The following is a 27741-nucleotide window of genomic DNA, read 5'->3' on the forward strand; positions in this document are numbered from 1 at the left end:
GGTTAAATACCAAATATCTTGTTTATGCACACTTTCCTTCTTTCTTGTTTGTTGCTTAAAAGATTAAAAATCTAGAAATCGGTATCGGAATTGGCCAGTTTGCTTGTAAAAAATAGGTATCGGAATCGGCCATGAAAAATCATGATCGGTGCATCCCTAATAGGGAACAGATTTGAGAAACTATTAAAAACAGAATTAGCTCTTTTAATAGGGCCCTATTGTAACAATTTAAATGCAAAGTGTAAAGTGCACGGCACAGGTGCACTCAGGGCGTTTCCAAATCCACTTTTGCTATTTTAACGACGGAAAAATGTTCCGTGCGCTGGGGTGCATTTTTGGAATGGGTTTTCTCTATTTTCTATAAATAAGTAATGGTCGTAATGTTTACATGGTGGAAAAGCTGAATGCTTCTAATCTAAGAAACCAATCTGCTTGTTTGCTAAATTAAAGCGTGTGAGCAGATCATCTACAGGACAAGCAGGAATCCACCAAAGCTCCCCGTGATGAGTCTTTTAATTTGTGTGTGTGTTGGCACAATTGTTCAATTAATTCGCCAATTTCATTCATCTTATAAGTAGTAATAGGTTGAATTGAAAAACAGGGTCTGACTGTAATGTATGTTGTTATTGAAATTTCATAATGTTTCATTTGATTATACATTTAGTCAGGATTTAAAGTTTGGAAAAAGTCTAACTAGTAAAATGTTTTACACGTTATGTGAAAACTAATACAAGTATATAAATAATTAAAAAGAGACTTACTCATGTTTATGATCTCTGCTGAATAAAGTGCTTCATTCTTTTTTTCTGAGGAAATCCAAATCCTCAACCACATCACATCTTTTTTGGGGTGATTTATGTCTTATTCCTCTCATCCCGAAGCAAACAGTAAAATAAAAAACTTGAAGAACAGTCTGGCTGCTTTTTCTTCTGTATGGGCGTATTTAAGCCGCGCGCTTCAGTTTGAATCTGAATAGCGCATTAAGCGCGGGGGTGTGGTCACATTAGAAGATAATGAAGGCAGACGTGAAAAACAGACATCGCGTTGTTTTCCTATGGATTACTTTAACACAGAATATTTGTTTTCGGTGGCACTTGTTTAGTTTAAAAGCAGACATGTCAAGCTTTCTATAGATATCTCTCTCACGTCTCTTCGTTGAGTATTCACGTTACAGTTACAGTTCATTTTAATGACACGTGTCTAAATGAAGATCAGCGCAGACAAAGGCTGCAGACAGCACACCTTGTTTGTTATCTTTATTTTATAAATGCACAAAGTTCTGTTGTTATTATGTCTGTATCCAAAAAAAAATTAGACCCTTTACAGATTTAATTGATCTATTGATCTTATCTGTACGATCAAAACTGAAAGTGTAATTTAAGTTCTTTTCGTGGTTATCAGGAGAAAATGCCTCATAACGCGTATCTGTGTTAATCGACTCCAGAGGGTTAAACTCAACCTTGTGAAGACAGAATGAGTTGTGGTCTTTGCCAACCCAGCACTTCATCACAACTTCTCTATACACAGGGTTCCCACCCTTCTTGAAAGTATTTGAAAGTGCCTGAATTTCAGACATATGGATTCAAGGCCTGGAAAGTACTTTAAAACTAACATAGGTCCTTGAAAGTGCTTGAATTAAATTTGAAATCAGTTTTGTTTGTGGTATTTTTTTAAATTGTCCAATATGTGCTTCTGTCAAAAACAGAACTAAACAGGGGAGGTTATCTGTTTAATCTCTGACGCGATCGTGCACAGCACCACAAAGTTGATTCTGTGCTTGCTTGATCTAATATTTTATTTTTTTGTTTAGGGCCGGGACTTTAACGCGTTAATTGAGATGAATTAATTAGACAAAAAATAACGCATTAACTATGATTAATTAATTACAGAAAAAAATTCCAGCATTTTTAATAACTTATTTTTGCACCGCGGAACGTTTCTCACTGGATGAGTTTCGGCGGACCGACATAGTTGCCATGTCCGCTTATAATACGCGACTTTGTGCTTTTTTTTTTTTTTTTTTTTTGTAAGTCGCGTTAAAACAGCACGGGTTGCGGGTTGCGTTTTTTTGGGCTTATTAAAGAATATATGGTTGCTTGTTAGGAAAGTCTGACAAGCAACTTCGTTTTCTTTACATCTATGGTGTACATTGATACTGATACATTGATTAACACTGCACTGATTTGGCTATATCTGTTAGCAGGCAATCATATAAGTGCTGTGGCGTAACATTCGTCAAAACATTCCGCTGAATCCGCCACCTTATCCCCCTCATTGGAGTAATATCACGTTCAACGTGCAGGCAGCGCGCTCTATGATCTACAGAAATACACGTATTTCAATTTCTACAAACAATGCCTCCAACGAAGTGGAGAATTTTATTTTATTAAGCTAAATATGTTACAGCTCCCCTTAATGCTCTTGTCTTTCCCTTCTTGTCTTTTTGTCCTTTTCCTTCTCTCCAATCCGATTCAGCCTCACAGGTGATCGGAGATGAGGAAAGTGCATTCTCTCCGCTTTGTTGCAGTTCCCTGATTTTTATTTATTTATCCTTTTTTTCCTAATCAGTTTATCCTTTTCTAATAAAGCAGTGGTTTTAGTTTAATATGTTGCAGGCTCATTTATTGTTAATAAATTATGATGCGGAAAATAAATAATCAAATAATATTGGGCTTGTTTTTGAAGATCCATTTGCTTTGCTTATTTGTCTCGCGAGAGTTGGCAACTGTGCGGACCGATTATACTGGAGCACCAACTAGCGTTCGCATATCACCGCAGCACATGGAGCCTCAAGTATCACCTCAACGCAAAACATTTAGCAGCTAGCGTGGACTTTACACTTTATGTTGAACTATGTATTATTTTGTTGGTGCAACAGTTTATGTTGAACACTTTATTGTTTTGGCCAAGGTTATTGAGAGTTGGACTTGTTATGGCCTCTGAAGCAACAGAGAGATGTTTTCTAATAGTCAGGGTTTCCAATGTTCTGAATGTAATTGACAGTATCGTGTTTTACTTAAAAAACACTTTACAGAAGGTTCCAGCACCTATAAGCTTCCTGAATTTCTGAAATGTACTATTTCTAAATATGCTATTGCTACACTTCATGGCAAAAATTGCACTGGTCTGCTAGACTTGGTTGAACAAAAATAAACAATATTTTGTTGCTCATGTAATCAGTCATTATTCAATGGTATACTATAAATCCATGTGAAAAAAAAATACTTTAATAACTATAATATTTATATGCGATTAAAATGCGATTAATTTAGATTAATTAATTACAAAGCCTCTAATTAGTAAGATTAATTTTTTAATCGAGTCCCGGCCCTAGTTTTTTTAAATGTTATAAATTTAAGTAGCAAATGAGAATAGCTAAAAAAATCAATGCATATATTTTGAGACAATAGGTCTTCTTTATGATTTTCAGTTTTGTTTATGATAATTAAAGCAACGGTTTTTAAAAAACGAAAGAATATGTAAATTTATGGTATTTGGTGTAAAATGCGCCCCCGCTGTAGCGACTAAAGGCTCCATGATTAACGTGATAATTAATAGACTGCTGATTTTTCCATTTGCTGACATGATATGGTTAGATTCAGTTGCTCAATACCATATTATGTTGGGTGTCCTTGGAGATAATCACCACGTTTAGAATGAAACCATCATATTTAAAAACATGATATTAATAATGTGTACGCGCCGCGCGCTTCACATGGATGATTATATATCTATAGCATGTGGGCGTGGTCGCGTAAGAGTTGGTGAAGGGAGACGTGAAAGACTGGACATCGTGTTGGTTTCATATGGATTACTTTATTACTTAATATTTGTTGTCAATAAGACTTGCTTAGTTTAAAAGTATTTCTCTAGAAATATCTCTCATATCTCCTTGTGGAGTATTTGTTGAGTTTCAGTTCATTTTAATGATGCATTTCTAAATGAAGATCACGCAGACCAAGGCTGCAGACAGCACACTATGTTTGTTTTCTTTATTTTATAAATGCACAAAGTTTTCTTATTATGTGTGTATACAAATAAAAGTAGACCCTTTACAGATTCCATTGATGTATTGCTCTTACCTGTACGATCAAAACTGAAAGTGCAATTTAAGTTCTTTTTGGCGATATACCACAAAACGCTTAAATGCATAGACTGAACAAAAAATTTTTTTTATTTTTAAAATGTGCAGAAAATAGTACAAACTCTGCAAAAGTGATTGTTTTGAACAAGTATTAACTTAAACATTAAATAAATAAATAAATAAATGAATTTTTAGGGTTAGTTCTCCCAAAAATTATTTGGGACATTGACATTACATTTAGCTGACGCTTTTATCCAAAGCGACTTACAATTGCTGTATATATGTCAGAGGTCACACGCCTCTGGAGCCCGGGTCTCATGTGTCTTATCCACTGTGCCAACACCACCCCATTATGTCATTAATATCTCACCCTCATGTCGTTCCAAACCCGTAAGACCTCCTTTTATCTTGGGAACACAGTTTAAGATATTTTAGATTTAGTCGGAGAGCTCTCAGTCCCTCCATTGAAGCTGTGTGTACGGTATACTGTCCATGTCCAGAAGGTAAGAAAAACATCATCAAAGTAGTCCATGTGACATCAGAGGGTCCGTTAGAATATTTTGAAGCATCGAAAATACATTTTGGTCCAAAAATAGCACAAACTATGACTTTATTCAGCATTGTCTTCTCTTCCGTGTCTGTGTGAGAGAGAGTTCAAAACAAAGCAGTTTGTGATATCCGGTTCGCAAATGAATCATTCGATGTAAACGGATCTTTTTGAACCAGTTCACCAAATTGAACTGAATCATTTTAAACAGTTCGCGTCTCCAATACGCATTAATCCACAAATTACTTAAGTGTTCATCTTCAGTTCTCTCTTCACAGCAGTTCAGTCAGTGTAATGTTTGAGTGCATGAATTACTCCGGGATATTGGTTTGTTTGAACTCAGAGGGAGTGTCAGCCACATTAAAAAAGTTAACAGCTTAAGTCATTTGTGGATTAATGCTTATTGGAGACGTGAACCGGTTTAAACGATTAAATTTGATTTGGTGAACTGGTTCAATCTAATCATTAGTTCACGAACCGGACATCACTGGACAGTAAACACCGTTTCAACGGAGGGACTGAGAGTTCTCGGACTAAATCTAAAATATCTTAAACTGTGCAGAAGATGAACGGAGGTGTCACGGGTTTGGAATGACATGAGGGTGAGTCATTAATGACATAATTTTCATTTTTGGGTGAACTAAACCTTTAAGTATTACCTATGGGGCTGTGTGGGCCTTTTACCCCATGCTGGGGTGCCTCTTCCCCCATGTGTGGGGTAAAAGGCCCCTCTTGCCACCACATACATTTATAGGATTTTTAAACAAAACAAATAACTTGAATTAATAATTTTTTACACTAAATCAGTTGCTCCGATTATAGTCAATACAACAATATTTTTGTATTTATTATTTTGTATGTATTATTTTTAGTGCTGGGCAACGATTAAATATTTTAATCGCGATTAATCGCATGATTTTCTGCGATTAATCACGATTAATCGCAGCATGCGCAAAATTCAATAATGAAATCAAAAGTAGTGTATTGTGTAATTGTATTCTTTCAAAGTTCTACTGTATGAACAAAAGTGCAATACAATTTTGTTTGTCAAAACTTTAAACAAATAAAGTGCTTTTTTACAACAGTTAAAAGTTAGTAGCAGTTAACATTTCTTGTAAATCTTAACTTAAACATTAATGTAATCAAATTAAATATAACATTAACGTATAAATGAAACATTAATGTTTTACATTAAAGTTTTGTTTAGTTTGTAATATATATATATATATATATATATATAAATTATGTCCAGAACCTCAATCATAACATTTTAACTGCCCCCTTCCGAGCAACAACATCAATCTCCTTAAAGAGACTGAGAATCTCAGTCCAAAAAAAAAAAAAAAAAATCTTTCAGTGATGCAGGTTGAGTGGACAAAATTAACTTCATTTAGCCTATCCATTGTTCCAACTTTACATTTACTTACTCATCTCCACCTAGTCAGTTGCTTAGACACACAAGGTCATTCACATTTTCAGATCAGAATCAGAATGGGCTTTATTGCCAGGTATGTTTACACATATGAGGATGAATTTGTTTTCGTGACAGAAGCTCTGCAGTACAACAGAATGACAGCGAAAGAAAACACAAAACACATAATAAAAGAATAAAAAATAAAATAAAAGAAAAATTAAGTAAATTTGTATTGAGATGATAAAGAGAGACATTTTGCTGAAACGTGCGCTAAACATTTTATTCCTGTTGCACATCAGTGGGACATTTCAAATAAAGTCAGCACACTTAGCACAGATAGCACAAGAAATATGATAGCTCTGTCATAGTATCTCTGCACAACAGCGCGTTTGACAACGTCCCGGCCAAATGCAGAAAGGTTGTTGGCCATTTAAGCACAGTGCAGCGAGTGCTGCAGAATTAGAACAAAACAAATTGAACTTAGACAAAAGAAGGAGTCGCTTATACAAGCCATTCCAACCAGATGGAATTCGGCTCTGGACATGATTTTCTGTTTTGCGCTGTAGCTCATCCCAAGCAGCAAGTAGCCTACTGATAAACATCCCACCCCTCCTGTGACCCATGGTTTGTGTTGTATTCGGTTGTTTTATTACAGTCTAGCTATGTGTAGTGAAACGCAGTGAGCAACGGACTTTCAAAATAAAAAGTACGTTAACGCGCGATAAACTAATTGTCGGCGTTAATTAATCAATGCGTTAACGCGATAAAAACGCGTTAACTTGCCCAGCCCTAATTATTTTGTATGTATTATTTTGTATGTATTATTTTGTAATATAACATATTTTAGGTGCAGTGAATAGCGCAGTTTTTCTTAAGGTGTGTCTTTAGCCCCGTTGTACCCTACCTCCTGCGTTCCTGTAATGTGTGTCCTGCTCCTGTATATGGCATATAATTTTCGTTTCTAACCACGAGATTTGCGTCCAGCGGGAACCCAGTTCCAAAGTCTAGCGCATTAACCTATGGAGAAGCAGTGATAATTAGGCTATCAGTCTCAATGCCGGGAAAGTGCAAATTCAATGGGATTTACAATAAAAAGGGATTTACAAAATAATTTTAACACGTCTCCAGGGGCATAGATTATGCGGGGGACATGTCCCCCCACTTTATATCACAGAAATTTGTCCCCTGCACTTTTTCGGTCAAGTGTGTTCGAATAGAGGTTTTCAAGAGCTGGTGTGAATAAATATAGATTTAAACTCAGAGACAGGACCGTCTGCGCATGACATGATATTTCATTCGGACCCAGAAGGCGAGATGAACATCAAGGAGCGCTAAACTCTCATGAAGTGTGTTTCATTAACACTCGAAGACGGAGGGTGCTCTTGCTCAGAAAGTCATACCAGGAAACTCCTAATATGGACAAAAGCATCCAGCTATTGCTGTATGAAAACAGTTGTTTTCACAGAAAAACAGACACTTTTGGAAACACGAACACAATTGCGACAATATATGTTTTTTTCAAGTCATCTCCAGCAGGTGATAAAGTATATGAACAATGCAGTACTAATTGCATTTATTACAGTATGTAATCTCTTCTGTTCACCAGGCCTGCATTTATTTGATCCAAAGTACAGTAAAACTACAATTTAGAAAAATTTTACTAGCCTATTTAAAATAACTTTTCTATTTGAATATATTTCTAAATGTAATTTGAGATTTTAAAGTTGAATTTTTAGCATCAGTACTCCAGTCACATGATCCTTCAGAAATAATTCTGATATTCTGATTTGCTGCTAAAAACATAAATGCTGAATTGTGGATCCTTCTATTCATCAAAGAATACTGAAAAATGTACTCATCTGTTTTAAAATATTGATCATCAGCAAATCATCATATTAGACTGATTTCTGAAGGATGAGACACTGAAGACTGGAGTAATGATGCTGAAAATTCAGCTTTGATCACAGGAATAAATTACAATTTACAATAAGTTCAAATAGAAAAAAGTTATTTTAAATGGTAACAATATTTCACAATTGCTTTTGCTGTACTTTGATCAAATAAATGCAGCCTTGTTGAGCAGAAGAGACTTCTTTCAAAACATTAAAAATGTTATTAAAAAACTGTAGACTGGTAGGCTATATTGATTACAGAAATGTTACATTGTAATGTTTTATATTATATTGCACTGTTATGTGTGTGTGTATATATATATATGTATGTATGTATGTATGTGTACACAAACATATATGTGTATATATATATGTTTGTGTATAAATGTATATATGTGTGTGTGTGTGTGTGTGTGTGTGTGTGATTTCTGTCCCCCTCACTTCTGAAAAGATGGCTATGCCCCTGCACGTCTCTATTGAGTGAATGTGCAAATGTTTAATGTTAACAGGTTTTACTGTTATTAAAACATTTAACAACTTTTTATTTAAAAAAAGCTGAGACAAATTATTTCTTAATTTAAAAACTCTTTAAAAACCAGTGTAATGCATTTTTTTTTATCAATATTTCAGAAACTGCATTTGAATATTACAAGTATTGAATTTAATGGATTTCAAGTCCTTTAAACGCGACTGTCTAAAACGGTTTAATTTTATAAAACCTACACATTCGAAACATCATTATTACTCTGACATTTCTTTATGTAAATATTAAGTTCAAGTGAAATGGTAAGTACAGTAAGGACTTTCTTGATGTGCTGGGGTTGTGAATTTCAAAGGTGCTTTAAAAAGTCCTTGAAAGTCCTTGAATCTGGTGTTCATGAAAGAGTGGGAACCCTGTATACAGCTAGGATCGTCCACCATTGCTCCTTCTAGGACAGACAGGAACCTTAGAGTTGTGACTGATCATCAACTAAGCTTCACAGATCATATTACTACAACGACTGGGTCCTGCAGATTTGCTTTATACAACATTAGGAAGATTAGACCCTTCCTATCAGAGCAGCACACACAGCTCTTGTTTTCTCCAGACTGGACTATTGTATTTCTCTCTTAGCAGGCCTTCCGGCATGTACTATTGAGACTCTGCAACTGATCCAGGATGCTGCGGCAAAAGTAGTCTTCAATGAGCTTTTTTAAGGCTTGTTACAGCACTTGAATACTGTTGGCCTTATATAGGTCTGAATTGCTTCTATTTGCTATTTTCATTTGTATGTTTTTTTTTTATGTAATGTAAATGTAACTATCTTCTAAACTAAAAAGAAAAATGTGTGATCTTTGGCGTATGCGACGCCATGAACTAAATTACTCTAATTTAAAAACAAAATTACTAGGGTTGTGAAATACTCCAAAACTAATCTAACAACAAGAACACCAATCTAATCCAAAATCAAAGCAAACAGCAATGTAATAAATCAGATCAGAATTTATCTGAAATAAAAACCTTTTGTAACATTATATGCAATACCATTAAAAGGCTTGTCAATATAATTTTTATTTTAATTTTTTTATTGGCGTCGGGGGTTATTGTAGAAATTAATACTTCTATTTAGCAAGGATGCTTTAAATTGACAGACATTTATAATGCTGCAAGAGATTTATATTTCAGATAAATTCTGGTCTTCTGAACCGATTTGCTGCTTATGATTATTATCATTATTATTATAATTGAAACAGCTGAATATATTTTTTTCAGGTGTCTTTGATGAATAGAACATCAAAGACACCTGAACAAATTATATTCAGCTGTTTCAATAATAATAATAATGATAATAATTATGTCTTTTGGAGCAGCAAATCAGTATATTAGAATGAAATGATTTCTGAAAGATCATGTGACTGGAGTAATGATGCTAAAAATTCAGCCTTGAAATCACAGGAATAAATTACATTTTAAAATATATTAAAATAAAAAAGTTTTTTAAAATAAATAGTTACTGTTTTTTGCTGTACTTTGGATCAAATACATGCAGGCTTGATGAGCAGAAGATACTTCTTTAAAACCTCTTAAGCACAAATGCTATTTTGGGGATTTCCGTTTTTCATTTTCCTACCTAATTTTGAATGCCTGCCTATACTAATGCTACAGTGTAAGCTCAGAAAGTTTGGTATAATTTCAAAGGAAACCCTTTGAAATTACATAAAACACTGTTGAAATTGATAAAAATGACAATATATGCTGTCTGTGTTATAATAAATAGGGAAAAAAACAAGGCGCTTTTTTATTTTATTTGTGTAAACTGAAGTTTGAAATGGTATAACTCAGGCATTGAAGGGGCTGGCAACTTCAGACCAATGTCTTGTGCTTGTTCCACTTGTCAGCTATTAGAGGAAAACAGAAATTTCTTTCTATCCTAATCTATGCAAAAGTTATTCTATTCCAACTGAAGGAAGGAATAATACCATTTTTGTATACAATTTTTGTCTAAATAAGTATGAGGTCATCTTTTGCACACTTGCAGTATGGAATAATGTGATCTCTGTATATTATTTTACAGAAAACACTCAGAAGTTACATAAAAAGCTGCTGTTTGTGACAAATAGTATTATTTATGTTGTTTCACATATGATGAACCATCTCAATACAATGTGCTTTTTTTGTGTGTGGGTTTTCTGAACAGTCTTTGAAAGAGAATAAGTCAAATTACACAATAGCAACATGCATAAAATTATAAAAAATATCTGGTCTATCACAATCTAAAATAGAATCCACAATCTCCAGCTTCATATCGTTTCATTTATGTCTATTCTGCATCGTGTAGAGATTGGGAGACCTCGCCTGTCTCTTTCATATTTCATATTTTGATTTTTTATCAGCGTGTATGTTGGTTTCGGTTCTGATACAGCGTAAACAAGCTCCCCGAAGCTTTTGCGCGAACTTCGGAGCGTCAACAAACTAATTTATGTTTATTCCCCCAGTACTGTACGGATTACTGTACATTCACTGAGATGCGGTCGAACACTGCACAGTTATGAAAATAAACATATAAGCTTATTGCTAGCGAAGCTTCCAAGCCTCAGAATAAAGAATCAAATGTATGAAAGCGAGTAGCACGCGTATAGGCTTACCAGATGCGCGTCCTGACCTCTCCACGGCGAAGTTGGCCACCCATAACTTGTTTTATGAATATTATGCATTATAAATCCGGAGATTCGGCCATTTGTAGTTTCGCCTGGCGTGGCCTTTGTTTAGAAGCAGCAAAAAACTCAGTTTCCCAGACACCATTGCGTCACACGAGCAGAAAGGAGTGGGCAGTCGCTGTCCAGTTCCAGCACCCCCGCGGTGCTGAATCACACATTCGATTGGAGGGAACGACTTGTGAATGGCAGCAATTAGGACAAATAGCGCTTCACAAAAGAGGTCAGATGTCTATAACAGAAGAAAGGCTTTTACACCCTATCAATATGAGTTGAAGATCTGTCAACCATACAGCCTTTGGAGCTCTTTTGCGCACTTGTACAAAACGCTTTATATCTCAGCAATGGAAGCACGCAGAAACGTAAAAATGGTCTTGTTTGAAAGAAGAGATTCTAATCTAAAAGATTATATCGAGTATATAGGTATGCGTGGCTGTTTGCGGCTGACTGAAGCGGTGCAAAATGTATAAATAATAAGGTGAGAAATTTTACATCGCGATTCTGTTGAAGATCATTCGATCTGTGATTGTCACACAATAAAATGATCTACATCATCAGATTCCTGAGAATGAGAGCTTTCTTGTGATATATGACTTGACTGTTTTGTGAAAAATATTTTAAATACACATTCTTACGAAAACGTATTCGCAATCGTTAGATGGAAATTTATGGGGGGGGGGAAATATATTTCTTAGCTTAATTTGACTACTTTATGTATCATAAAACCCCAATTAATGGTATTCTTTGTAAAGAAAACACTCTAAGCTTTCAAATGAACCCATTTTTGGGCAAATGCCATATAAGGAAGGATATGCAAATGAGACACAAACATCTGGCATGCTATTTTCGGACCCGGTACCGGGTCTGCAGAGTTTAAGAGGTTTTTAAAGACAATGTTACTGTTCAAACATGTTTGAGTGGTAGTGTATATTGTGAATAAAATGGTTTATGAAAACATCTAATCACTTAACTTGATTTTGTCTCTTATCCTTGTTACACACTTACGAAAGGAGATGTTATGCAGAATGATGTGTCCTTCCGTTAATTTTCATATAGTAATTTAATGGTTTCTCTGTCATCTCATTTTGTCAAATATATCTATTTGTATAAATTAATTATATAATAATTGTATTTACATAATATTATTTCCCAAAGCTGAAATGATTAGACTATCTTTTATTTATTTATGTAAAACAGTATTTTAACTGTCTAAGATAAATCTAAGACATATAAACTAGGGCCGGGACTTTAACGCATTAATTGAGATTAATTAATTACACAAAAAATAACGCGTTAACTAAGATTAATTAATTACAGAAAAAAAATTACCGCATTTTTAATAACTTATTTTTGCACCGGGAACGTTTCTCACTGGATGAGTTTCGGCGGACCGATTATACTGGAGCACCAACTAGCGTTCGCATATGACTGCAGCACATCGAGCCTCAAGTATCACCTCAACTCAAAACATATAGCAGCTAGCGTGGACTTTACACTTTATGTTGAACTGTGTATTATTTTGTTGGTGCAACTGGCACTTTATGTTGAACTCTTTATTGTTTTGGCCAAGGTTATTGAGAGTTGGACTTAGTATGTTATGGCCTTTGAAGCAACAGAGAGCTGTTTTCTAATAGTCAGGGTTTCCAATGTTCTGAATGTAATTGACAGTATTGTGTTTTACTTAAAAAAACACTTTAAAGAAGGTTCCAGCACCTATTTCACGAGTTTCTGAAATGTACTATTTCTAAATTGTTTCTAAATATGCTATTGCTACACTTCATGGCAAAAATTGCACTGGTCTGCTAGACTTTGTTGAACAAAAATAAACAATATTTTTTGCTTAAGCTTATGTATTCAGTCATTATTCAATGGTATACTATAAATCCATGTGAAAAAAATTACTTCTCACTGTTCTCAGGTCAAATATTTATATGCGATTAAAATGCGATTAATTTCGATTAATTAATTACAAAGCCTCTAATTAATTAGATTAATTTTTTTAATCGAGTCCCGGCCCTAATATAAACTAATCTAACACATAAGCACACACACACTCACACATTCACACAAGTTGCAGGTAGATCGAAAGTTAGGGAAAGATGAGTTTAAGAGAATGGAAATGTGGAATCCCAAGTTTACAGCAATACGTTAAATTGCATAGACATGAACAGCCATCAATCACTTAATTAATTATATTAAATACACCAGTACAAATGTCTGAAAGTACATTGCCTGTGCAAAGGTGTCCCTTTGTTGTCGTTGAAAGGGGGTTTCCGATGTCGCTGATTGGCTGGAAGTTCAGTAATCGCTGAAGTGACGTCTTGGGAAGACCGTGGTTGGGCGTTGGCTGAAGATGCAGAGTTGTGTAACTCAGAACACAAAACTCTCAAATGGAAAAGAAAAGAAGTAAAGTTTGACGAGACTAGGTGGTGTTTCTTCTCATTGTGGCTAAGTAGCATCAGGCGTGCAGGCCGAAGCACGCTGCAACTGCGCTCAAAGAACAGTGATGACAAACATCATGGCTAAAAGCTAAAGCTAAGAAGCAAAAGCTAAAAGCAAACTAAAAGCAGGCATGACTAATAGCAGAAGCTAAACGCATAGCTAAAAACTAAATGCAAGATTTTATGGTGTCCTAAGTATTTAAACTTGCCGGTGGGCCACACCTCAAATGTTGTCTTGACCAATCAGATATTGTCTTGGCTCGGGGGTATCATAAATCATATGTTATCTTATCAAGCACATGGTCCGAATTTTCCCGCTCTTGCAGGGTCTAATTTTGGACATGATTCCTAACAAGAATATGATACATTTGTCAAATAACTGATGGTCATGACTGTTTCAAGCAAGCAGATTCAATCACACACATACCAAACAGGATTATGAATCTTTAAGCTATCCCATAGTTATTAAAAGACATACACAATAAGTGATTATAACATGATAGTCAAATGTGTGGATTACATATAAATGAATATGGAGTGAAGCGATAGACTGATATTCATTTATAAGTCCATATATATGTAGAAAAGACAGTTTCTGTGTCAATATCTTTTGACAAAGATTTCTGTGGAGACCAGAGGTTCAAAGGCCCTCCCCTTAGGAATTTCAGTCTGGTTCTGCTGGGTGGGGGGAAGTCAAAGGATCTTGTCTAGTACTCTCATGGGTTTGCACGTGATGTCCTGCGTTGCCTATCAATTGCGAACAACAAATTTGACAATCTCTTCTCCGAATTAAAATTGTCAATAATTGTTCTAGTGGTGTTAATGTTGAAAGCTGTTCTGTGAAAGCGTTGGTTGGTTGGTTATCTTGCTTGGAATTTTTGGCAAAGAATGTTTTATGACTTCCTGTTGCCTTACTGAGGAATTTGGCTCATGTTTCAACCACAGCCCTGATCGACTCTTTAATCGTCTGGTTCGAGTCAGATCGGCTACAATCGTTAGAATAATTGACTATCAAAATAATTGTTTGTTGCAGCCCTATTTTTTAAGTACATAAAGCAGAACCAATAAGGGAGCTCTTGATAAATGTTGTGACACAGCTCTTGTAAATTAACATTACTTTTTGTTTGGTGTCTATCTGTTAGAAGCCAAGTAATCTCATATTACATTAAGTTATCGACCTTGCAGATGCCATAATCACACACAAACACTCACTCTCTTTTTTTAATGGTGGGCGTTTACACAGTTGGTTAGAGCAGAGCTGATTGGGGAGAACGGAGGTGCGCTCACTCTATTGGTTAGTAAGACTGTCACTCAAGGGTGACAGCTCTGGAACAGAGTAATATCATGTCCACATCGCAGGCTTAACGATTAGCAAAATCACAATGTCTCAGATCGCGACTGTGATTTGATTAATTGGTGAAGTGAGGATCATCATAAGACCTTTGTGATGTTAAATTGTGAAGATTTTGAGTTTTCATCAAGGGGTGTCTCTCTGGCGACCTCACAAATTTTGTTGTTTTGTTGTGAAACAGGAAGTTGCTGTAACTCAGGCAAGCAATGTCTAATCTGCCCCAAGCTTCACATGTTTGACAAGAGTCCTGTCCTGAACACATCAACATAACCCGTATTCGGTTATAGCTATAGCGCCACCTACTGGCAACAAGAAGTGACATGGTTAACACTGTTTTGGACTACTAGGAACATATTAAAAAGTGTCAGCAAGTGCTAAATAGGCTGGCAACATGCTAGAAACATAATAAAACATGCTAGCAACACTTAGCTAAGTGCTAAAGCATGCTACTAATGCAGTGATAAAGAAAGTTGCTGTATCTAAGGCAAGCAATGTCCAATCTGCCCTAAGCTTCACATATTTGACAAGAGTCCTGTCCTGAACACATCATCATGCCCAAATTCAGTTATTGTCATAGCGCCACCTGCTGGTAACAGGAAGTGACATGGTTTACATTTATGGACTTCTAGCAACATAATAAAAAGCATCAACAAGTGTGTAATAGGCTGGCAACATTTTAGAAGTATGCTAAAAGCTAGGAACACTTAACTAAGTGTTAAAACATGCTATTAATGCAGTGAAACTAGAACATTACTATAACTTGTCCATAAAATGTCCAATCTGCCTCAAACGTTTGATTAGAGTCCTGGCCTGAACACATCTAAAGGCTAATATTAAATTATAGCGCCACCTGCTGGCAACAGGAAATGTTGTTATTTTAAATAACCTAATCCTCAGGTCGTTTGACTGAATGCTTGGTGATTAAATATGCTTTAAGGATTCAAGTGTGCAGACAGTTTATTATTTGAGATTTTCAGTCTTGTTTGTCTGGCACCTTGGTGATCGTGAGTGCGGTGTAACTCCTCCTATATAACTTAAAATTATAAGATAAACTTATAACATGTATAACATAAAATTTCTGATCTGCCCTAAACTTCACGTTTGATAAGATTTCTGGGCCTGTACTCATAAAGATTCTAAGAATCCTCTCAGAAAACTCTTAATTTAGTTTAAAACCTTTTACGTTGGAGTCTTAGCTTAAGAACGATTCGGGACCGATCTGAGAGCAACTCTGAGTAAGTTAAAGACAAAAACTTTCATCTTAATGAGGAGGCGGGGTTGACCCCGTTGCTATGTATGATACAATCTTTTGAAGACTGTGATTGGTTGGTTGTCCAACCAATGAAAAAAATGTATTTTAAGTATAGTGTCTATTCTAATTCTCACTTTGAATTTACATGCGTAATTTATCCTATTTGACCGTTCTTTTCTCACACACACACACATACACACACACATTATATGTGTGTATATCCTTTTTTTATTTACCATGCTTTTAATTTCCTATAAGATATTTGATTGGCTTAGAATGATAAAAATTGTTCCACTCTTTCCAATTACAGTGATTGCTGTCCTATTTAAGTGGCGGTTTGAATGTTGGTTTTAATGTATCAAACATGGAATCAAAACCAAGAAGGGCGAGAAAACCAAACTGGACAGAGGAACAGTTTTTACTGTTAGCCCAGTTAGTGGATGAACACAAGGCCATTCTTAAAGGAAAATTTGGGCCAGGTGTCACAGCAAAGGACAAGAAGCTGGGAGCGTATAGCACAAACTATTAACGGTTCATTCCCTCTGCTTGTGAGCACCTATTAGTTTGCTATAGTGTTGCACGGTGCACCGATGCATCAAAAGTATCGCGATTCTCGTAAATTAAAAACGTCACGATACCTACATTTATTAGTATTGATACTTCAAAGAATGACTGAGTTCCAGATTTGAAAGAGACGTATTTCATGTTGGTGTATGCAACGCACGCTTCCAGTGCCTCCCTATGGACGTCTGTGTTTTCTTTTCACGCAAGCAGCAAAAAAGCACTACAGCGAGATGTCTGCATTAGTTGCTTTACAAAACTGATTTGACTTTACTAAAATGTGTGCATAATACCATTAAATAGTTTAGATAAGTTGTTCAAATGAACAAAGCACGAGGTTTTCTTGCATAATTGACATTTTAATTGTTTGGTCAGACAGTTCATATATAATATTCACATTAATATGGGATTAAACAGAGTTATGTTCTGTATGCTAAATATGAAAACGAAAAAAGCGTATCTGCACAGCACCTATAACTTGCTTTGTATCTGCTGATTGCTGATCGAGATTTACATGCTTGGCTCACTCATTTCATTCATAAACGAGATGTATCAGATCATTCAGCTCGTTCACCAATGAGAAGGTCCCTCGACCTCGTTCAGTGAAGGGCGGATTCGTTCACTACATTCAACAAATCACATGCTCCGTCACATCTTGAGTAACTCTTTGACAGTATGAAGCAGTTCACAGAGCTGTTCACGAGCTGCGCATGCGCTGCTGTGGAGGGAGGAACTTTTACTGTCTATGGGAACTTCAGTGAACAAGAAAGTCTAGTAGCAACGTATCTTCCGTGATGTCCCCGATGCGCGGGTCCGGGTGGGTAAAGAAATGTTACTTTATTTGTGGGCTTGGGGCGGGCCAAATAATTTCATAAAAGCGGGACCCGCATCACTAGACTGCATCTGCGAGCACAAGTGATACTGTGGCCGCCGGTCCACGACTGGTAGAAAAAGATGATGTTCATTAAAGCTCACTGGCTGAGTTTTCTCCTCTGAAAGAAAAGGTTGCACAACTGACAGAATAAGTTACAATATCTGAGATATTGCTGCTACATTTGATTAGCTTTTTTGTTTTTTTACTTGAATGCCATTGCTTAAATTGATATTATTTATCTTTTGACATTTAATCTTCTGAGTTCAGAAACATTGTTTAATATAATCACTGTTCATGTTTTTATTCAAAGTTCAGAATCAAGATAAATGAATTACTCTACTGTTTCTTATGATAACTGAGATAATGCTGCTAAATTTATTCTTTCTTTACCTTGAATGTCATTGCTCTATTTTATTTTTACATTTTTATATTTCATATTTTGTTCAAATGTTTAATATATCTGCTGTTCATATGTTCATTTATTAGTGTGTTATTTGATTAGAATGTTGTCCCGGTTTTAAAATAAAGCACATCAATAATATTTGAAAGTGTATTTTCCCTTTTCAGGAAAAGTATCGAAAAAGTATCGAAATCGCAATTCTTGACTACGTATTGGTATCGAAACAATAATTTTGGTATCCTGACAACACTAGTCTTCTATATTCATAAATGCAGTTTTTTGAGCCTGCAAGGTGGGAATGTCCACTGCAAACTAAATGAACTGCGACACAATAAGATGCTCTGAAAGTGTGATCACGCTGCTTTACAGAAGGTTGTGACAGACCCAAATCATCACTATTGAATTGTTGCATTTTCCCAGTTGCCAAATATTGTAATGTAGTGATTACTTTAATTTCTGGCGCTATGGCATTTCTGGGCTGTGTCGGAGATGTTAGCAAGTCTCTAATAAGATCAGTCACAAACACAATCTAATCTATATCGTCTTATTAACTCACTGTCATCCATTGTCTGCAACACATTTCTTCTGCCTCTTCTTCTTTCTGCCATTTTCTCCTCTGCTAAAGAAACTCTTAAGCCTCTTAAAAGTCCTCTTCTGTGCTCCTAACAAGTTTGACCTTAAGACCTCTTTTAAGGGTTAAGATCCCTTCTGAATTACTTTTCTCTTTACTAGGATTTCTTCTTTAATTTTAAGAGTAAACGCCCACATTTCTAAGAATTTTCTTAGAATTTTTTCACTAGGAGCTAATTTTTGCATTAAGATTCTTTATGAATACGGGCCCTGGTCTCAACTGATCTTTAGGCCAATATTTATTTAGTCTTAGCGCCACCTGTTGGCAACAGGAATTTAGTTTTTTTACACTAACTTAAACATGCAATGTCTAATCTGACCAAAACTTTGCATGTTTGGAAAGAGTCCTGGCCTGAACACATTTACATTTACTGTTGGCAACAGGAAACGTGGCTCAAATATTTACCATTTTATAAGCATATGGCCCAATGTTCGCTGTTCTCCTATGGCAACCGGGTGGTGCTGAGCCCGGGTGCGAGGGGCCTTTCATCGCTTCTTGCAGCTTTAATTTATATTTTATCTGTATTTAATGTTCTACTGTTAGTGTTACCTGTTTACACCGAGCGTCTGATAGTAATGCAATTTAAATTCTCTGTATGTACAGGGAGTGCAGAATTATTAGGCAAGTTGTATTTTTGAGGAATAATTTTATTATTGAACAACAACCATGTTCTCAATGATTCCAAAAACTCATTAATATCAAAGCTGAATATTTTTGGAAGTAGTTTTTAGTTTGTTTTTAGTTGTAGCTATTTTAGGAGGATATCTGTGTGTGCAGGTGACTATTACTGTGCATAATTATTAGGCAACTTAACAAAAAACAAATATATACCCATTTCAATTATTTATTTTCAGCAGTGAAACCAATATAACATCTCAACATTCACAAATAAACATTTCTGACATTCAAAAACAAAACAAAAACAAATCAGTGACCAATATAACCACCTTTCTTTGCAAGGACACTCAAAAGCCTGCCATCCATGGATTCTGTCAGTGTTTTGATTGCGTGCAACATTGCGTGCAGCAGCAACCACAGCCTCCCAGACACTGTTCAGAGAGGTGTACTGTTTTCCCTCCTTGTAAATCTCACATTTCATGATGGACCACAGGTTCTCTATGGGGTTCAGATCAGGTGAACAAGGAGGCCAAGTCATTAGTTTTTCTTCTTTTAGACCCTTTCTTGCCAGCCACGCTGTGGAGTACTTGGACGCGTGTGATGGAGCATTGTCCTGCATGAAAATCATGTTTTTCTTGAAGGATGCAGACTTCTTCCTGTACCACTGCTTGAAGAAGGTGTCTTCCAGAAACTGGCAGTAGGACTGGGAGTTGAGCTTGACTCCATCCTCAACCCGAAAAGGCCCCACAAGCTCATCTTTGATGATAGCAGCCCAAACCAGTACCTCCACCTCCACCTTGCTGGCGTCTGAGTCGGACTGGAGCTCTCTGCCCTTTACCGATCCAGCCACGGGCCCATCAAGACTCACTCTCATTTCATCAGTCCATAAAACCTTAGAAAAATCAGTCTTGAGATATTTCTTTGCCCAGTCTTGACATTTCAGCATGTGTGTCTTGTTCAGTGGTGGTCGTTTTTCAGCCTTTCTTACCTTGGCCATGTCTCTGAGTATTGCACACCTTGTGCTTTTGGGCACTCCAGTGATGTTGCAGCTCTGAAATATGGCAAAACTGGTGGCAAGTGGCATCTTGGCAGCTGTACGCTTGACTTTTCTCAGTTCACGGGCAGTTATTTTGCGCCTTGGTTTTTCCACACGCTTCTTGCGACCCTGTTGGCTATTTTGAATGAAACGCTTGATTGTTCGATGATCACTCTTAAGAAGCTTGGCAATTTTAAGAGTGCTGCATCCCTCTGCAAGATATCTCACTATTTTTGACTTTTCGGAGCCTGTCAAGTCCTTCTTTTGACCCATTTTGCCAAAGGAAAGGAAGTTGCCTAATAATTATGCACACCTGATATAGGGTGTTGATGTCATTAAACCACACCCCTTCTCATTACTGAGATGCACATCACCTAATATGCTTAATTGGTAGTAGGCTGTCGAGCCTATACAGCTTGGAGTAAGACAACATCTATAAAGAGGATGATGTGGTCAAAATACTCATTTGCCTAATAATTCTTCACACAGTGTATGTACTGTACATGTGGAAGAATTGACAATAAAGCAGACTTGACATGACTTACGTTGCCTATACATTAATTTGGAGATTCAATGTGAAGTTGTGACAATATATACAATAATTTATTTTCTGAAAATATGCAATTAATATTTTTTTTAATCGATTGACAGCATTTGTCTAAATGTTTAGATGTCTGTTGTTTTGTGTAATTAAACTAGTATTTGTCTCTTTTTACCTCAGACCTGATGGCACTGAAAGATGAGAGTCAAGGACTGAATGAAACGGAAGAGAAAGATCAAAATGAGAAACATCATGATTTCAAAACTGAAGAAAAATCAATTAGATGTTCACAGACTGAAAAGACTCAGAAAATACAAACTAAAACCCTTAATTCCAACATAATTCATATTGGAGAGAAACCTTACACTTGCAAAATGTGTGGAAAGTGTTTTACACGGAAAGATCACCTTAATGTCCACATGAGTATTCACACTGGAGAGAAACCTTACACCTGCAAACTGTGTGGAAAGTGTTTTACACGGAAACATACCCTTAATGTCCACATGAGAATTCACACTGGAGAGAAACCTTACACCTGCAAAATGTGTGGAAAGTGTTTTACACGGAAAGAGCACCTTAATGTCCACAAGAGAATTCACAGTGAAGAGAAACCATTCATATGCCCTCAGTGTGGAAAGAGATTTACAAAGATATATGGCCTTAATGTCCACAAGAGAATACACACTGGAGAGAAACCTTACACTTGCAAAGTGTGTGGAAAGTGTTTTACACGGAAACATACCCTTAATGTCCACATGAATATTCACACGGGAAAGAAACCTTACACCTGTGAGCTGTGTGGAAAGTGTTTTACACGAAAAGAGCACCTTAATGTCCACAAGAGAATTCACAGTGAAGAGAAACCATTCATATGCCCTCAGTGTGGAAAGAGATTTACAAAGATATATGGCCTTAATGTCCACAAGAGAATTCACACTGGAGAGAAACCTTACACTTGCAAAGTGTGTGGAAAGTGTTTTACACGGAAACATACCCTTAATGTCCACATGAATATTCACACGGGAAAGAAACCTTACACCTGTGAGCTGTGTGGAAAGTGTTTTACACGAAAAGAGCACCTTAATGTCCACAAGAGAATTCACAGTGAAGAGAAACCATTCATATGCCCTCAGTGTGGAAAGAGATTTACAAAGATATATGGCCTTAATGTCCACAAGAGAATTCACACTGGAGAGAAACCTTACACTTGCAAAGTGTGTGGAAAGTGTTTTACACATAAAAATAGCCTTAATGGCCACATGAGAATTCACACTGGTGAGAAACCTTACACCTGTGAGCTGTGTGGAAAGTGTTTTACACGGAAAGATCACCTTAACCCTCTGAAGTCCATTAACGCATATATGCGTTTTGAGTCATTTTCTCCGGATAACCCCGAAAAGAACTTAAATTACACTCTCAGTTTTAATCGTACAGATAAGAGCAATACATCAATCGAATCTGTAAAGGGTCTACTTTTTTTTGGATACAGACATAATAACAAAACACCTTTGTGCACTTATAAAATAAAGATAACAAACAAGGTATGCTGTCTGCAGTGTTTGTCTCCGCTGATGGTCATGTACAAACATGTCATTAAAATGAACTGTAACTCCGTGAATACTCAACGAAGAGACATGAGAGAGATATCTATAGGAAGCCTGAAATGTCTACTTAAACAAGTCTAACTAAACAAGTGCTGCCGAAAACAAATATTCTGAGATAAAGTAATCCATATGAAAACAACGCGATGTCTGTTTTTCATGTCTCCCTTCATTATATCTAATGCAACCATGCCCCCGCGCTTAACGCACTATTCAGATTCAAACAGAAGCGCGTGGCTTGAATATGCCCACACAGAAGAAAAAGCAGCCAGATTGTTCTTCAAGTTTTTATTTTATTTTACAGTTTGCTTCGCGATGAAAGGAATAAGACATAATTCACCCCAAAAAGATGTGATGTGGTTGAGGATTTGAGAAATGGATTTCCTCAGAAAAAAGAATGAAGCACTTTATTCAGCAGAGATCATAAACAGGAGTAAGTCTCTTTTTATTTATTTGTACTAGTTTTCACATAACGTGTAAACATTTTACTAGTTAGACTTTTTCCAAATACTTTTTCCAAACCATAATTCCTGACTAAATGTATAATCAAGTGAAACATTATGAAGTTTCAATAACAATATACAATACTATACCATTCAAAAGCTTGATGTAAATAATATAAATGTGACAAATAGAGATAACTCTAACAAATGTAAAAACAATGCAGTTCTTTCAATTTATTCCCCCTAAAAAACCTGAAAAATATTCTCAGCTCTTTTCAACATTGATAATAATAATAATAATAATGAAGATAATAATCAATTGGGTTTTTTGGTAGAAAATAAGATTTTTAAAAGGATTTCTGAAGGATTGTGTGACTGGAGTAAGGATGCCTAAAAAATTGTTTGAAAGTAAGCTTTGATTGTTCCTAATAAACTGTTTGACTGCTCCCCCAAGTGGATATTAAATTATGTTGTGGGATAATTAAATATATTCTTAATAAACTACAAACATAAAATTATATAGATTTATTTTGTTCTCACATTCTTTCTTGTAACTCCTCCCTCTCAGTCACACAGCTGAATGAGAGGCTCATTATGTAGCTCATTATGCGGCCCTTTGTCTTCTCAGGTGTAAATCACAATGATATTCATGATAGTTGACGCCTACTCACATATGACTTTTACCAACAAAATGTATCTTAGAAAATTTAAATCAATATATTGTTTTCTGTGAGTGAGTAAACAAGATGATTTTCACATAATTTAGAAAGAAAAATTCTAGGCTACAAGCTCCAGTTCTCAACAGTCCCAGGAACCAATGTTATGTATGTGTTTTATGGCCTTATTCAAGTGATTTAAAATTTTTTGTTTTTCACTAACCATGCATAAAAAATTTTTTCAAAAAAATACAATCATGTACATGCATGCATTACACATATTATTATAGCCCAGTTTGTGCTGATTACAGTAATATTATACTTTAGCTATTTAGATATTTATAAGAAACTGAAAAAAGCACAAATATCAGTGCATGACAAAACTTTTCCAGGCCCCCAAAATACCCTTAGCCTCCAGAGGGTTAAAAGAGATTGAAAGTTTGTTTATTTACCTTTGTTGAATGTACTGGATGCGCCCTTTTTGTTTTTGTAACTTAATAAAAGATCCGGGTCTCCAATGCCAACCTTGGTCACTTCCTTCTTCCCACGAAATAACTTTGTTACAGTAAGCGTTCTCGTTGTGCAGTAGAGTGGTAACCGCCTCGCAAAAGCATGGGGTCGTTGTGTGAACTGAAGAGAGTAGCCATGATTTATTATTCCCATGACCCAATCTTACACTTATGGCTTAACATTGTGAGGCCAAAATGGACTGAGATTAAATTAGCTCAAATGTTTGTCCACTGCACAGGGACATAGGATTTTACAGGCTGGGCAGTGGCGGTCGCCAACGTCGTATGGCAGGGTTAGGACAGATGGTTGGCCTTGGCTTTCCATACGATGGCCGTTGGCGGCCACAGACTTGTCCAGAGGCGACAGTTGCTCGTATCCTCTCTCTATGTCACCATCAAACGAGGTGAGGGAGGAGGAAGCTGAAGTACGCAGGCGTGCCATGATTTTGTGAGCTCGTCGTAGACCTCTGGGATGAACGGGGAGGCTCTCCGATGAGTTCGCCGTCCATCCCGAGTTTCGTGCAGCTGGGTTTGGACCGCGTTGAAGGGGTGGGGTCTGGCGAGCCCAACAGCTCCTCAGCATCTGAAGTGGCTAGAGACATGCTGTCAGCTAGCAGTTCCTCGACAGTCCCTCGAAACAAGACCAAATAACTCACTGCAGCAGAGGGACATTTGTCAGGTTGAATGAAAAGGGTGGGGGAATCCCCTCTGGGCGGAGAAAGCGAGGCACATGGGGGCTGAGCTGCTGAGAGCTCACTCTCATCTTGTCAATTAAAGCGACAAAATTAAATATTGTAGAAACATAATTTTCTGTAAAGTTGCTTTGCAACAATTTGTATCATAAAAAGCTTAATACAAATGTACTTGAATTTAGTTTAATATAAATCACAGCGTAAATCCACACAGAAAATGTATCCTTGTGGCGCGGCTGACTCAGAAGAGCGTAAGCTGCCTGCATCCAGCTCATATTCTCCAAAATGGCGCTACGGAAAAAAGTAAGTAAAAGTAATGATGATTTATTCACAAAGTTCAGGAGGAGCGCGTCAGATACTTTGCCTAATCTAAAAACGGTGAAGCACAATCATGGTATAAATACAGCTGACTTACCTCTATCCATTGATGGTTTATCAGTATCCCTCCTCCATCCCATCTCCTCACTTCGAGTTAATTTTTTCACGTTTACAGGGAGGGGGCTACTCTAGGTTCAGGCCATTCCCGAGCTCCAAGCCCTTCTCCTGACGGCATGCTAAATACAACTTATCATACTTCAGCTAATTAAATGTAAGCGTGAACTTATGAATAGTTGTAGATTCATAACGTTACGGTTAAACCACTGATGGCAAATGAACTATTCTGACGATGCTTTTCATACTTTTCTGGACCTTGACAGTGTCACGGTCTTCAGAGTGTGAAATGGTTTGATTGGTTTCTTCCAGTAGTGATAGATCCAGTATATCGTCGCGGACCACCCAGGACCTTTCCTCTGGTCCGTATCCTTCCCAAACAATTAGATATTACAATCATCTGCCTATAACAACAAATTTGAGATGTACTTTACCTGTTATACTGATGGTCCAGAATCTCATGAGGAGGGGGTTCTTCCAGCTCAGTGGATCCTGAGGAGGAGAAGAGCCAGACCAGCTCTCCAGACCGGGCATCTGCAAAGATTTTATGCCTCCGCACTTCTTGTTGGAGATGGATGTGAGTGGAGTCCTACATTCTCCCACTTTCAGAACCAGTAGTCCACAGCTGGAACCTCCGGGGGCTCTTCTGTCCAGGGGATGAGCGGGGTCTGGTATCCAGGTATGCACTGGAAAGGTCGTATTGGCAGTATGACCTGAGGTAATGTCCAAGCATCTTGATCCTTCATTTAGTCTTGCCATTTGTCTGTGGATGGTACCCCGAGGTCAAGCTGGGGCCCTCAGTCTGAGATGACCTCCTCTGATATGTTAAATATTTTATATATAAATATTTATTTATACATATTAATATTATTAATATTATAAATATTATAGTACAAATAATTATAAAATGTTATAGACTGGAAAAATGTAGATATAAGAATAAATAATGTGACCCCACAGCACATCTCTTGCATAAGCATCATGCACTATGCAAATCTTATACTCTAATACACTCCTGCATTTAAATGTGGTTGCAATTTTATTGTATCTTTTTTATTTAAATTGTTTGAAAGTGACTAAAGAAGGCTCCCTTTAAATGACTAAAGTTGTCAATTAATGCAGTTTTCTCTGTTTTTACACATCATGTGCACTTTGTTGATTATAATGAGAACTTGTGTTAAAGCATGAGTATGTATTATCAATCCATCGTTCCAATGATTTTGTCATGGCCAGGTTTAATTTATTCTTTTCTTGTTTTAGTTAGGCCTAAATAATGGGAGTGAAATTATACAGTGCCTCACATTTTACTTAAAGGAAAGTATTCATAAAACATGCAACTATTTCTCAATGAGTTTATACAGAAATGTTAATTCGAACCTTGTGAAGAACAAATCCCATTGGGCTTGATGAGTGTCAAGTCTCTTGGCCTCAAGTAGATACTGGAGATTCTTATTATCTGTGATCACAGAGAAAGGGTGGTGGGCTCACAGTGATGCCACTCCTCCAGGGCTAATTTGATGGCGAGCAGTTCCCAATTGCCAATGTCATAATTCTGCTCCGCCAGGTTCAGCTTTTTGGATTAGAAGTTCACCACATTGCTGCTACAGCACAGCCCCAAAGCCGGTGTTAGAGGTGTCAACTTCCACTACAAATGGTACTTGGGGATCCAGATGATGAAGGATGGGGGCTGTGCTCAAGGCCTCTTTGAGCTGGTCGAATGTTTTGCAGGCATGGCTGTTCCAGGTAAGGGACTCAGGATTGCCTCGGAGCATGGAAGTAAGAGGAGCCATAAGCAATGATTCACAAATTGTCAAAAGAAAAAAGGGAAGGAGGACATCTAGTGGTTACCCAGGGAACATAAACCACACACTGTGAGAGTACCCCCTCCTCTACGGAGCGGCTATCAGACGGTCGCCAGCAGAGGATCAGGGGGAGGGACAGATGGCCAGACTCGCAGATGGGAACAGAGACAGGAAGTGAAAGAAAAAAAAACAAATCAACAACAACACAACAAGGAAACCAGGGCGTTCAGGGACCCAGGACAATGCCGACTGGACAGGATTCCAGGGTGGAGTAAGTGGAACTGGGCCCCACCGGGGCGGCGCAGGCGGAACCTAAGCCCACCACAGCCGTGCAGTTGAGACAGAGGTCCACCAGGGCAGAGTAGAAGACCACCACATCCATGTATTTGAGACAGAAGCCCACTAGGGCGGCGCAGATGACCAACACAGTGGGATCGATTTAACAGGAGAGCAAGTCTGATTAGGCAAATCTGAAACAGAGAACATGAACAAGTTAAGGGTAGCCTCCGTGGCCACGACAGGATCAGTCGAGCACTCAGATAGTTCGGCTGAGACGTGACGAGGCTCTGGAAGTTCCGCAGATGCGAGGAGAGAGACTGATAGTTCAGCCGAGATGAGGAGAGGCTCTAGTAGTTCAGCAGAGACGTGGAGAGGCTCTGGTAATTCAGCAGAGACGTGGGGAGGCTCTGGTAGTTCAGCAGAGACGTGGGGAGGCTCTGGTAGTTCAGCAGAGACGTGGGGAGGCTCTGGTAGTTCCACAGAGACATGG

General features: G+C 37.2%; 1 protein-coding gene across 1 annotated transcript in view; it reads left to right on the plus strand.

Annotated features, from left to right (window-relative positions):
• The window catches only part of LOC127981681 (gastrula zinc finger protein XlCGF26.1-like), a 31386-nt gene extending 5494 nt beyond the window's left edge, over positions 1 to 25892 (plus strand). The window contains exons 3-4 of the mRNA XM_052585512.1: positions 21018 to 22481; positions 25780 to 25892. Of these exons, the coding sequence (XP_052441472.1) occupies positions 21018 to 22481; positions 25780 to 25892 (1577 nt within the window). The remainder of the gene's footprint in view (positions 1 to 21017; positions 22482 to 25779) is intronic.
• Positions 25893 to 27741: the final 1849 nt, after the last annotated feature.

The sequence above is a fragment of the Carassius gibelio genome, chromosome A4 (assembly GCF_023724105.1).
Source record: "Carassius gibelio isolate Cgi1373 ecotype wild population from Czech Republic chromosome A4, carGib1.2-hapl.c, whole genome shotgun sequence".
NCBI classification, from domain to species: domain Eukaryota; kingdom Metazoa; phylum Chordata; class Actinopteri; order Cypriniformes; family Cyprinidae; genus Carassius; species Carassius gibelio.